General features: G+C 39.8%; 1 protein-coding gene across 1 annotated transcript; it reads left to right on the forward strand.

Annotated features, from left to right (window-relative positions):
* Positions 1 to 6,986: 6,986 nt before the first annotated feature.
* On the forward strand, positions 6,987 to 10,862 carry LOC134790405 (uncharacterized). Its single transcript, XM_063761172.1, has one exon. It carries the CDS (start codon positions 6,987 to 6,989, stop codon positions 10,860 to 10,862), a length of 3,876 nt encoding a protein of 1,291 aa, XP_063617242.1.
* Positions 10,863 to 13,549: the final 2,687 nt, after the last annotated feature.

Consider the following 13,549-nt stretch of genomic DNA (forward strand, 5'->3'; position numbering starts at 1 on the left):
GACCCCTTATAGGCCGTTCTACACTATTATCTATTATATAATCTGTGGTTATACTAAGACCGTAAAAAGTCTGCAGCGATTTTGATAGCCCACGCAGTGCAAGTGTCATTTTAAACGTCAAACTTCTATGAAATTATGACGTATACATAACACTTACACTGCGTGGGCTATCAAATCCGCTGCAGACTTTTATTGGTGCGACTATACCACTTTGTAGAATACCACATACAAAAACGACATCCTCAATTTTTTATTAATTAAAATCGGGGTTCATGCACCACACTTTTTAATTCCGATTTGTCGATTTCATATGGAATGGTCCCATCGGCTTCACAGGCAGGGCAGGGTCAAGCACTACCCACTAGGCCAGACCGGTCGTCAAATATCAATAAAGTAAAAAGTTTTAAACAGAGATGTATAAAATCATGGATAATTGTATTGTATTTTTCGCAAATAAACTGTGATTAAAACAGAATAGAATAAATATACTGGGTCAAGCATGTAGAGAGATGTAGATGTGAGAGTAGGGCTCCCATCCAATTCCTCCCATTGGTCTAAGAAACTGTTGATTAGCTCATAGTTGAACACTGAAACTCAGTGCCATCTATTAACGAGTAGATAAACTATGCCACTTATATAATTAAAGATATTGATTACAGATAGCGCTAGAGTAGCCTCTCCTCAAAACTCGTGTTTATCGTCACTGTGAGCTTAATAGTATTATTTGAATTCGTGTGAATTATCTTATATTTGTTTTAATGAAAGTTGAAATGAGATTGAGATCGTAAGAATGTGTAAATAAGTAGGTATACATAGAAACTTATATAGTACAGCGGCCCAAGGGCCTTATACACTGTTTGATGTGACTGGACAGTATCGTACCGACGAGTGGTATCGTTGTGTTCGGTAGAGTTTACTGAGTACGAAATAAGAACTCACTCACTTTCTGGTATGGTATGGTACCATCGAGCTGATCCATGGTCTAATAAAATATGGTCTTCTATTCCCAGAGTGACACGGGCCTACGTCACAATAACATTGCCACTTTATTTCAACATAACATGTTACATGGGTACATTATACCTATGGTTAATAAGTTAAAATATTTCTTTATAAGTTTATAATTTTCATTTATATGTATTTTATCTTAAATTTTACAATAACACGTCATTTTTAATTATTCGTTAGCAATATCTTCCGATTCACGAAAGAAATTTCAGACGTTCGGGTAATTCTGTTTACATTACTGGCAACACAGGATAGCGCTGTGCACATTTGACAATTCGGATCTAGATAACTTCATGCCCTGACCGTCATCCTTGTCGAACGCTTGTTAATTGTTATTTCCTTCTCGCTCAGTGTCAGCAGTCGCAGTGTTTTCCAAACTTTTCACGTCGTAAGCTTGGTAATTAATGTGTAACTGTGAATTAGTTTTTCAAACGTTTGTCATGTATAGATAAAAAAAGTTTAATTTAATACATTAGATTTGTTTTATTTTACTATGTTTCTACATGAATAACTTAAAATTAATGACGTTAAAATAATTTTCACCGTTGGTTAAAATTCTCCCACATTTCAAAGTTTGAGAACCTGTAAACAGCATGATGACGTAGGCCCGTGTCAGTTAGGTCATACGCGAATCTCGGAATAGAGTACCAGGCGGAGTATATTATTATACCATGAGCTGATCTAATGATCGAGACAGGAGGTGGCCATAGGAACTCTGTGATGAAACAGCGCAACCTAATTGTGTTAGGGGTTTTTAGAATTGTCTCGATGAGTATTAGTTGTCTGTCGTAAGAAAAGTACAGTCAGCGATAAAAGCTTGTACCAAAAATGAAATTTTTGCCATAAACTTTTTTCTGACTCCGTTGGCAAATATCGTCATTTTTCAACCAATTTAAACACAACCTTAAGTATAATAGTACATTTCGATGCTAGTGCGGAAGGTATGTCATTACTTCACGAGAATGACGTTTCCGCACGTGTATCGAACGACGTTTTTTAATACAGTTGCGAAAAAATAAGAAAAACAACAAGTGGTACTTACTTTCTTTAAGGAATTCTAAACTTACTTATTTTTAGATTTTTCAGGCAAAGCACTTCATTTGCAATTGCAGCCTTCTCACAAATGTTAGGCGGTGTTAAAAATCAATTTCAAACTTTGATTCACTCATTTTATAAGCAACTTTTTGAAAACTTAAGATTGGAAAACAAAATCGTCGATCTTTCGCAGTGAAAATTTTTGACATTATGAAGAGGTGTTGTTTTTTTAGCTTTTATTCGACTATTGAACCCACTTCAATGAAAGTTAATTTTTTCAAATGCATGTTCTTTAAGTCATCAACAATTGTAAATATAAAACATTGTATTATTATTACCTAAGTATCGTTATTTACGATTATTTGTGTATCGTATATTTATCATGAACCGTAAAACGGGGTCAACAGAAATCGCGGGGTGAATAGATAAATTTTGAACTTTTTCTTTCAAGTTGTTATATTTGAAAACGTACATCTCTAAAATTAGATTTTTTGGAATGCGTATATAGTAGACTATTTATTTTCTACATTGATACCAAAAGAACTTAATCAAACTGCCTAAAAGTTAGATTTTTTTGACTCTAAAGTAAGGTCTCGCCGAGGTAAGAAATGAAGCCTGTCTGAACGTTGTTCTAGCGGTAAATGTTTTGAAATTAACTAAGTAAAAGTTAGCTAACCTGGTAATATCTGTAGTACCTAAATAATATTTAATATCACTAATTTTCTCTATAATGAAGCATTTTTTTTGCAAAAAAACAATAACAAGCAAATTTACGTGATAAAGGGGTCAGTGGAGACGCATATGGGGTGAACAGTTACGCCATAGGAAGTGATTAGATACCACAATGGGGTGTAAAGACACGCCTTGGGGGTTAAAAGACACGAAAAAATTATTTTGTGTCAAATAGCTGTTTAACAGATATATATACCATTTGCCAATAGAGTATCCACATAATAATGACCAAATTCGATGCCTATGACAACTAAAACTTAATATTTCTATTCACCCCATTGACCCCGTTTTAAGGATATGGAGAAAACAGGTAGTTTTCTTTGTTTTTCTCTGAATTGGGTAGGTAAAAATAAATTTCACAAATGCAAAATTGAAGAACTAACCAAGACTCAAAAAATGATATCAAAATTATTACTTTTATCATTTGGATTATTGGCGAAAATCGTCCTTGAAGTTGAAAATCATGTCTTTTCACCCCGTTTTACGGAATCTAGTATTAAACTGGATTGGGCATGAGTGGTGGGGATAACTGACAGAATGGGATAGTCTTATGTATCTTTCAGTAGGAGTAGCAGCGAAAGCGCTATTATTGTTTGTCCTTGTCACAGTCTCACATATTTTTTGTTCCCCAGCTTAAATTTAGTATGGATTATGGTGGGCAACAAATAAATTCGACCAATCATAGTGTCGCATTGCGTATGTTTTGTCCCTCACGGAGGCATGCGTATACCACTTCTATAGGATGCTACCTTCTATGATATTTATAAAAACAATATCGAATGTTGCCTTCGCTTAAGAAAAACGCCTCTTATTTGACAGGCGTTTGGCAGCTATTCCGTTCCATTCAGACAACTTATTAAGAACGGAATTTTCAATATTCAATATATCGAATAGTGATGGTCTCAAAGGCGGTGGGCGCGTGGGGTAGTACGATAATGTATTACTACACAGCTAAACCAGTAGGCTACCATGCTACCAGTGCATGAAATAAACCTTAGGACTCGTTAACCATACTTGTCGCGGTGATCGCGAAGACTGTCATTGTGGTATGTATCTTATCTGTCACTCTTAGCGTACTTTCACTGGTAACACTGGCGATGGAGGTCGGCAGTGTCAGGTGTGACAGCGAGGAAGATGGCGGGAACCGAGTTGAGACAAGTTGAGAGAGGTCGTCTGAATTTCTGGTACGTAAGAGGTGGTGTGACGCCTTGGCGCGTGCATCACGTACAGGAGACTCTTGGTAAGCGAAACATATCTATATTTTGATATATATGGATATTGCAGTGACCTTGAATTAGCGACGACCTTGAGATCTATCTGAGTTGAAGAATTGTCTGATATTCTTTGTGTGTAGCTCGAGTTTGAATGTAACAAGTGAGGTGGCTAGAGTTTATCGGTTTGAGTTACTGGAGGTTTCTAATATGGAGGCTGATGGATGAGCTGTAGGGGTTGTTGTGGAGGCTCGTCGGGGACCACATGGTCCCCACCTCAGTACTCATCGCATATTATGAGTAGAGAGATATATGAGATTCTGAGTTTATGAGAATATATGAGTTGCGGGATGCACGATGAGTTCTCCTGTGTTGTGGAGATTCAGTTGTGCCGTGCATCCACCGATATGAGCCACGGGACTTGGGGCCCTTCTAATTTTCCCTGAGAGAGTTGAGGTTACATTCATAACAAGAGATACCTACGAGATTGAGAGGAGATGGAATTGTGCGCCCATCGAGTGTTGATTCATGGTCAGTGCAGTAGCTATCTTATACTGTGCTATATATATTAGAGATCCATGTAGCGAGGTTATCATTACATCCCCCTAAAAGTAAAACTCCGCTACATGTTTTGGTGGAGATGCTTAAAAATTTGTCGGTTGAGGTTCACGTGTTTGGAATGAGAAAAGAGTTGTCGTACTTAATGTTGAAATATTTCTTTATTCAACTTGACTTTTTTTTTGGTTTGGGTATGCCCATAGTGGTGCGTACACATGGGATGGTTATGACCCATTGTGGTGCGTACACATGAGAATGGGAAGAGAGAATTGCCCAGCCATGAACAGAATGAGCTCAGTACTGATTGTAGAATTTTATCACACGGTGAACCGACCGACAGACGAGTCCTTGTTTTTATTTTCTTTTCTCTTTTTTTCCATAAATCGGCATTTGTTTAGGAGCTGTGATTACGCTTTTTACTCTGGCAATACTGAATTTAGTTTCTGAACACGTTCAGAAACACGCCACTGTTTGCGTTCGGTCAAATTCATTGTCAAATTTATTTAGTAAATTTGTCATTCTGCGCACGTTTCTTCTTTAGTTTTACTACAAAAATATATTGAAACATTTCCTTGTTGTTTTATTTTCCCTACGGACTTTATTTACGTCACGGATTACTTATTATGTTTGGTACGGAACCGTTCGGATACGACAGATCGATCGGTCTGGTCGTGTAGAGGAGGTTTAAGAATGAAGTTTATAAGTTAGTCTACTTTGTCTATGGTTTGTATTTTCCAAACTTACCCGTTTTTCTTTTGCGTGTTGTGAGAAAAGTTTGTTTTAGAAGTGAAAAACGAATAAAAGTGAGAAATTACTTAATTAAGGAGTGCCAAAGTGTGGAAGTAGACTGCTAAATAAACCGTTATTAGCATCAAACAAAATGCAAGATTCACAGAAGTTTTAGAAGCATATGAAGTATATCGGTAGCTTGCATTGCGTACAAAATGGACTTTCTGCTTTCCACATTACAATTGCGCCTGGAAAGGCTAACAGAAGCGTTAAAGGGAGCCGCAGAGGCCCTTAACAGCATCGAGACTGGCGTAGCAAGGGACAGGGTAATTGCTGTGAGAATTAACGTTAGTAATAGACTGTCATCGCTCACAACAGATTTAAATAGATATTTGTCTGGCGCGATGGATGTAAAAGAAGATTTCTGCAATGAATGTCGAGATATGCAAGTAAAAGCGGAGGACACGCTGACCGAATTAGAAATCGCAATAAAACTATATTGCCATGAAGGGGAAAACAATCATAGAACGCGTCTACCTAAGTTAGAGTTAGGGAAATATAACGGTGACATCCTAAAATGGAACACTTTTTGGGATAAGTTCGCAGCTAACGTTGAAAATAAGGACATTGCCAATGTTGAGAAGCTTTCATACTTGCTAGCGTCATTAGAGGGACCAGCCTTACAAGCAGTCGAGGGTCTGGAAACTACTAACATGAATTACCCGATTGCGGTAGACATTCTCAATAGCCGCTTTGGTAAACCTACAAAGGTCATCGATGCTCACAATGACGCTTTGCAAAATTTAGCTGTAGCTAAGGATTCACCTGAAGATTGTAGGCGCACTCTGAACAATATAGAGAAACACCTTAGGGTATTAGAGGCTCTTGGGGAGAAAGTTGATGCTAGTCACCTTAGAGTTATCATACTTAATAAATTTCCATCAAGAGTGGTATACCAAGTGTGGCTTATGTCAACTGATGATTCTTTTGCTGCAATCCGGAAGGCTTTGGATGCCGTAATAACAGCCATGGAGAGTTCGGTTGTTACAAACATGGAACATTCTGTGATTCCAGTAGAGTCCAGTGACACAACAGAGATGAGTACACCTGCTTCAACAGCAACACTGCAAATTAGAGCTGCAAAGAAAAGAAAATGGCAACAAAAGAGGGAAGCAATTTCAACTCAACCTAGCAAGAAACGCCCTAAGAGAATGTGCATATTTTGTAATGAAGAACACTATAGTGAGGATTGTACCAAATTTAACACATATAAGGAGAGGATTGGGAAGCTGAAAGATAGGTGTTATGTGTGCTTTCAAATAGGACACCGTGCCTCCAAGTGCACAAGAAGGAGGAAATGTGTTCATTGCTCTAGGATGCATAATAGAGCACTATGTCGACAAAAGGTGCAAAGGGACGGCAGTAACCCAAGTAAGGACAGCGGAGGGGAAAAGTCTGAGCATTAGACTTTTACTTGATTCTGGAAGTCAACGAACTTACATTACAAACAGAATAGCAAAATCATTACGAATTAAACCTGATGGAGAAGATTGTTTGATGATTTTTACGTTTGGATCAGAAAAGCCCAGAGAAATGTTATGCCCATATGCAACAATTACTGTAGTGAGTAAACGTAATGTTGAAAGACTGATTAGAGTAAATATAGTACCACACATCACCGCAGAGCTACCCATAGCTAAGATAGAGTCACCAATGATAGACATCTGGGCGGACGATGCTTCTACTGGTGAAGGCATTGATTTGTTGATTGGAAATGATTTATACTTCTCATTTATCAGGAAGAGTGTTGATATGGGAAATAATACTTATCTAGTAGATTCTGATTTTGGTTGGTTCCTCGCAGGAAGTGCTACGAACAACAGAGAAAGAGACATTCTATCAGTTGCTACATATTGCCAGTGCCATGATATCAATCAAGACTTTACAGAACCAGATCTTCCTCTGCGCACCATAGATGTCAAATTTTTATGGTCACTTGAGAGCATCGGGATATGTGATTCTCCAAAAACTACATGTGAGGAAGAAGCCGTTCAGCACTTTAACAATACTGTCAAATACAGTGAAGGACGGTACCAGGTCAAGTGGCCGTGGATAGAGTATCCACCACAATTGGCTACTAATTTTGGACTGGCCTTTGGAAGATTAAAGGGTGTATTACGAAGGTCAAATAAAGAAGTCATGACGGAGTATGAGCAAATCTTAAAGGAACAGCTTGAAGCGAACATAATAGAAGTTGTGGATCCTACCATTCCTGCTGACCATCCAGTTCACTATCTACCATTTCATATGGTTCAACAAAAGGGGAAAAGGGGTCGGCTGGTCTACGATGCTTCAGCTAAACTGAAAAACGAGAAGAGCTTGAATGAGTGCTTATACAGAGGTCCGAACATGCTGGAAGACCTTATAGGATTGATACTGAAATTTAGAGTTGGGGAAATTGCTATCACCGCAGATGTTGAAAAGGCTTTTCTTCAGGTTGGTCTACAAGAAGAGGACAGAGATGTGACCAGGTTTCTCTGGGTCAAAGATTTGGAAAAGGAACTGACTGAAGACAATATCATGCAGTACAGGTTCTGCAGAGTGCCTTTTGGAATAATATCGAGTCCTTTCCTCTTAGCGGCAACAATTCGATATCACCTTTCAAAGACCAACAAAAGTCTTCTTCCAGTGATAGCAGATAAATGTTATGTAGACAATTTAGTGACGTCAGTTCAATCAAGAGAAGAGGCTCTCAATTTGTATGCTCAAACTACAAACTCATTCAAAGAATTAGGAATGAACATACGAGACTGGATGTCCAACGACAAAGATTTTGTAGACAAGATTCCCAAGCAAAAGAGAGCTAAACAGGAAAGTGAGATGAAGATCCTTGGTTTGGTGTGGAATTTGGAAAAGGACACTTTAAAGCTCGAACTTTATAACGAAACGTTTGAGAGTGAGATCGTAGACAGAGGCATTACAAAGAAAGGAGTCTTGAGAGTGCTAGCACGTCTTTATGATCCATGCGGTTTTGTGTCACCACTCATGCTACCAGGAAAGCTCTTGTTCCAGGAGATCTGCACTAGGAAGTTAAAATGGGACGAGATTCTGCCTGAAGACTTGTCGACATCATGGAGGAACATAATTGAGAATTTAAAAGCTGTTAAGGACGTAGAACTGCCAAGACATGTCGCAAGTGGATCAAAGTCAGAATGTACGAAGTATGAGTTACATTGCTTCAGTGACGCATCTATGAATGCATATGCAGCAGTTGTTTATCTGCGCGTCATAACTGGAAAGGAAGTATCAACTGCGTTTCTCATGTCTAAATCCAGAGTAACCCCAGCAGAAGACAAAAGTGATCTCAAAATTCCTAGACTTGAATTGCTAGGGTATCTGATAGGAAGTAGACTTCTGAGGTATGTTAAAAGCCACATAGACCTAAATATATGCAAGATATATTTGTGGACAGATAGTCAAGTTGTCATAGCTTGGATTAAATCAAGTAGATTACTTCCACCATTTGTATCGAGACGAGTCAATGAGATCAAGCAAATTAAGGACACCTTAGGTGCAGAGCTGCGCTATGTCAACTCAAAAGAGAACCCTGCAGACATCGCTACCAGACCGGAATTGTGGCATCATAAACAGGATCTATGGCTCCATGGTCCAGATTTTCTTCTACAAGACCAAAGTGATTGGCCTAAGGAGCAGAAGAAGGAAGAAATGTGCTTGGCCGGGAGGGCTCTGGACACGGTGGATGGTCCAGAGATGACAATAAAAGGCTATGAGGACCAAGAAAGTGAATTGGACCTTTCTGAATTAGAGAATAATCCTTCAGTCGCTACACTTCATGAAAGTTTGGATTCTATGCAAAACCCATCAGATGAAGAGAAGTGTGAAGAGACAGTGACTGAGATTAAGAAGTTACAAGGAAAATTCTTTTCAGAAGAAGTTTCAGGAAAGGTGACTAGTTTGTCACGAAATTTAGGTCTCTTTGTAGACGAAGATGGGATCTTAAGATGCAAAGGAAGGTTCGCGAATGCTAATTTGTCGTATGATAAGAGATATCCCATTCTTATTCCGAAGAAATCGCCCTTCACAACCCAGATAATACTGAAGACGCATAGAGACAACTACCATGTTGGGGTTCCACACACGCTAAGTATATTACGCGATAAGTATTGGATCCCTCATGGGCGAGCCCAAGTACAGAAAGCTCTAAAGAGATGTTTGCAGTGTGAGAAGTATTCTGGAGGTCCTTACAAACTGCCACCGCCACCTGTACTACCTAGTGAAAGGGTAAATTATAGTTCACCATTTACCTTTACTGGATTGGACTATCTGGGTCCGGTATTAGTGGAAACAAATACTGGCAGAGAAAAACGATGGATTTGTCTTCTGACATGTCTAGCAATTCGTGCTGTACACTTGGAGTTAGTCAAGGCTTTGACAGCTGAGGAGTGCTTGCTAGCGATAAGGCGGTTCGTAGCGGCCAGGGGACCACCTAAAGTATTGATATCGGACAATGCACTGCAGTTCAAGCTGACAAGTGAAGTACTAATACATTCATACTGCCAGGAGAAACATATCAAGTGGAAATTCATCACGCAGCTTGCACCCTGGCAAGGCGGCTTTTACGAAAGATTAGTAGCATTGGTAAAGCACTGCTTGAAGCGCACACTTGACAAGCATTTACTAACAGACGGTCAAATGCATACAGTAGTGAAGGAAATTGAGGCTGTATTGAACACAAGACCTTTGACTGCAGTGGGTTCCGACCCAGAGGAAGTGCTACGACCAGCTGATTTTCTGTCTCTAGGTCAGTGTCTAGAAATAAACCCAGAACTTGGCGAGGGAACCTCGCACGGCACCAATACCAAAGTCGACTTGGTTGAAGGTTGGAAGAGAGGTCAGAGGATTCTTAACGAATATAAAGAGATGTTCACCAATCAATATCTACCAAGTCTGCGAGAGAGATTCAGCCACTCTCATAAACAACCACGAGTGATGTCAAAGAAGTCTCCAGAAGTCGGTGACATTGTACAGATTAAGAATGATTCCAAAAATAGAATCAATTGGAAGGTTGGTAAAATATCAAGTTTAATCCGAAGCCGTGATGGTGAATGTCGAGCAGCCAAAGTAGTAGTTGGGAATACAGAGTTTACGAGATCCATAGCCCATTTGTATCCTTTAGAGTCTGATACGTATGGCCCAGCGGATTATGCACAACTACCAACACAAGACAATGAGAAGGCAGAGACACCAATTGAACACAGTGAGATGGTTGAAGCTATGCAACCCATAAAAGTATCAGAAACTATACCCGAGCCCGAGATGGAAATTGATGAGCTAACAATCCCTACCGAGTCTGCAACCGAGGAAGAAGTTTCTGTGTTAGATTCTGAGAGTAGTCCTACGCAAACTGAGCAAGCTCCCGCTGCTGATACACACGAGACAGAAATGAGAGAGCCTAGCGTTATGGAAGAACGGCCAGAGGAAGCGACAAGAGTAAGGAGGAACGCTGCCATTTGGGCTAGAGAGCGAATAGCCGAATGGACGCGTCAGCTAATGACGCTGCTGATGTAACCCTTTCGCCTTGGGGAGTGTCGCGGTGATCGCGAAGACTGTCATTGTGGTATGTATCTTATCTGTCACTCTTAGCGTACTTTCACTGGTAACACTGGCGATGGAGGTCGGCAGTGTCAGGTGTGACAGCGAGGAAGATGGCGGGAACCGAGTTGAGACAAGTTGAGAGAGGTCGTCTGAATTTCTGGTACGTAAGAGGTGGTGTGACGCCTTGGCGCGTGCATCACGTACAGGAGACTCTTGGTAAGCGAAACATATCTATATTTTGATATATATGGATATTGCAGTGACCTTGAATTAGCGACGACCTTGAGATCTATCTGAGTTGAAGAATTGTCTGATATTCTTTGTGTGTAGCTCGAGTTTGAATGTAACAAGTGAGGTGGCTAGAGTTTATCGGTTTGAGTTACTGGAGGTTTCTAATATGGAGGCTGATGGATGAGCTGTAGGGGTTGTTGTGGAGGCTCGTCGGGGACCACATGGTCCCCACCTCAGTACTCATCGCATATTATGAGTAGAGAGATATATGAGATTCTGAGTTTATGAGAATATATGAGTTGCGGGATGCACGATGAGTTCTCCTGTGTTGTGGAGATTCAGTTGTGCCGTGCATCCACCGATATGAGCCACGGGACTTGGGGCCCTTCTAATTTTCCCTGAGAGAGTTGAGGTTACATTCATAACAAGAGATACCTACGAGATTGAGAGGAGATGGAATTGTGCGCCCATCGAGTGTTGATTCATGGTCAGTGCAGTAGCTATCTTATACTGTGCTATATATATTAGAGATCCATGTAGCGAGGTTATCATTACATCCCCCTAAAAGTAAAACTCCGCTACAATACTAGTGCCTACTATATTTCAGAACTAAATGATGAAAAGAACTAATTGCTATTAGAATGTTGACTGGTTAAATTGAGAATGAAAAGATCACATGAAACCGTTCAAATCTTTATTCAAGTCAAGCTAGGCCGGCTCCAACCCTACGCCTCTAACATGAGAAGATTTTGCCCTATATGGGACCGGCAACAAACTCAGAGGGACAAATCTTTTTAAAACAAGTTAAAACAACACATAACACATCATTTCTTTATTTCACAAAAGTAAGCTTCTAATGAAACATAAGAAATCAAAATAACACTTGAAATAAAACACTTAGCTAAATGGTTAAAGAACGCGGGATTCTATAAGCTATCAGAATAATCCTTCAGGTATAAACCTTCAGGAACGTAGCGAGTTAGGCACGAGGTTGGCTAACGAGTACGTCCGATCTCTAGCGCGGTCCGATCAAGAAGAACTACCAGCGGCGGAGCCTCTCCGCTCCCGCCTCAAAGTCAAGTTGGCAAACCTGCTCGACCAGTCTACCAACATACCAACAAAAATGCCAACTCGTGCCTACGCTCACTCGAGAGAAACCTCTCGACGTTCCGAAGCCTTCTACCTGTCATCTCAGTTCAACAACACGCCAATAGATGGCGTTACTCTCTACACAACTTTATTTATTTTGTTACAACCAAATAATACGTAGCTCAACATTGCTAATCGATTTTATACAGGCGTCTAAAATAATGAACTATAACGCTGCAATACGTCTTTCTGGTGTCAGGGTCCGACAAATATAATAAAATAAAGGTGTTAAGTATAAATATGAAATATGTATATTTTTCGTATTCTTACATTAAATACGGTTTTTATGTTGATTACGACGTTTAAAGGAAACTAATATTAACACTCATCAATAAGTAGTCGTGAATTGGAACAAGTATAAATTAAAAAAAATTGGAAAAGTGAAAACCACTAGTTCGCGAAATCGACTTTCCGCACGCTGTTTAAGCTACGTAAAGTAGCACTATTTGAGCAACTATATTAAAAAACAATATACGCTTTAACCTTCCACAAGAATCACTCTATTCATTGGTAAAAACCGCATAAAAATCCGTTCAGTAGTTTTCACTGATATTATTACGATTTACTTAATCCTCGCTTAACACATTCAATACCACTAAGTGCTACGGGTTACGCTCGTAGCGCGTAGCCACGGTTTCGTCGTATGTAGCGCGTAGTCGCTACGAACAGTGTGCCCGACAGTCGGGTTCTTGGTGTTGAATGTGTTAATAGTTGTGACAAAATACGGGCCTATAGTTGCAACCGCTGTGTGGCGCAGTTCCCGTGCAGGCGTGCACGGGCCCAATAGCTCTGGTAGGGCGGTAGGGATTTATTGGTCTGGCCCCCATTCCCCGTTAAAATAATGAGGTCATTAACCAAAACTAAGAAGAGAAAATTCTGAACCGCTGAACTTTCTCAAACCATACAGCTGCAGAACTGAGGAGTTGGTAGTCAATATTAAGTGACTAAGGATTTATTTTATAGTAAATATACAAGAATTGAATGAGCACATTGTAACCTAGGAAAAGTGGTCATAAACCTATGCAAGATTTAAAGCACAAATAAAAAATATACCAACATATTTAAATAAGGCAAGCTACATACAACTAAAGAATTCTCTCACCGCATCGCATCGCATAAGGCTCGTACCAATGAGTTTTTCGGAACTTATATACGAAATATCATTTGAAATTTACCAGTCGCTTTTCGGTGAAGTAAAACATCGTGAGGAAACCGGACTAATAAGACCGAGTTCCCCTCTGGATTGGAAGATCGGATGACAGTCGCATCCGTAAAAACTA

This window comes from Cydia splendana, chromosome 5 (assembly GCF_910591565.1).
Source record: "Cydia splendana chromosome 5, ilCydSple1.2, whole genome shotgun sequence".
NCBI classification, from domain to species: domain Eukaryota; kingdom Metazoa; phylum Arthropoda; class Insecta; order Lepidoptera; family Tortricidae; genus Cydia; species Cydia splendana.

What these genes read in the sequence shown, in the direction of transcription:
- LOC134790405 (XM_063761172.1), top strand. Translation starts at nt 6,987, where the DNA reads ATGATAGACATCTGGGCGGACGATGCTTCTACTGGTGAAGGCATTGAT.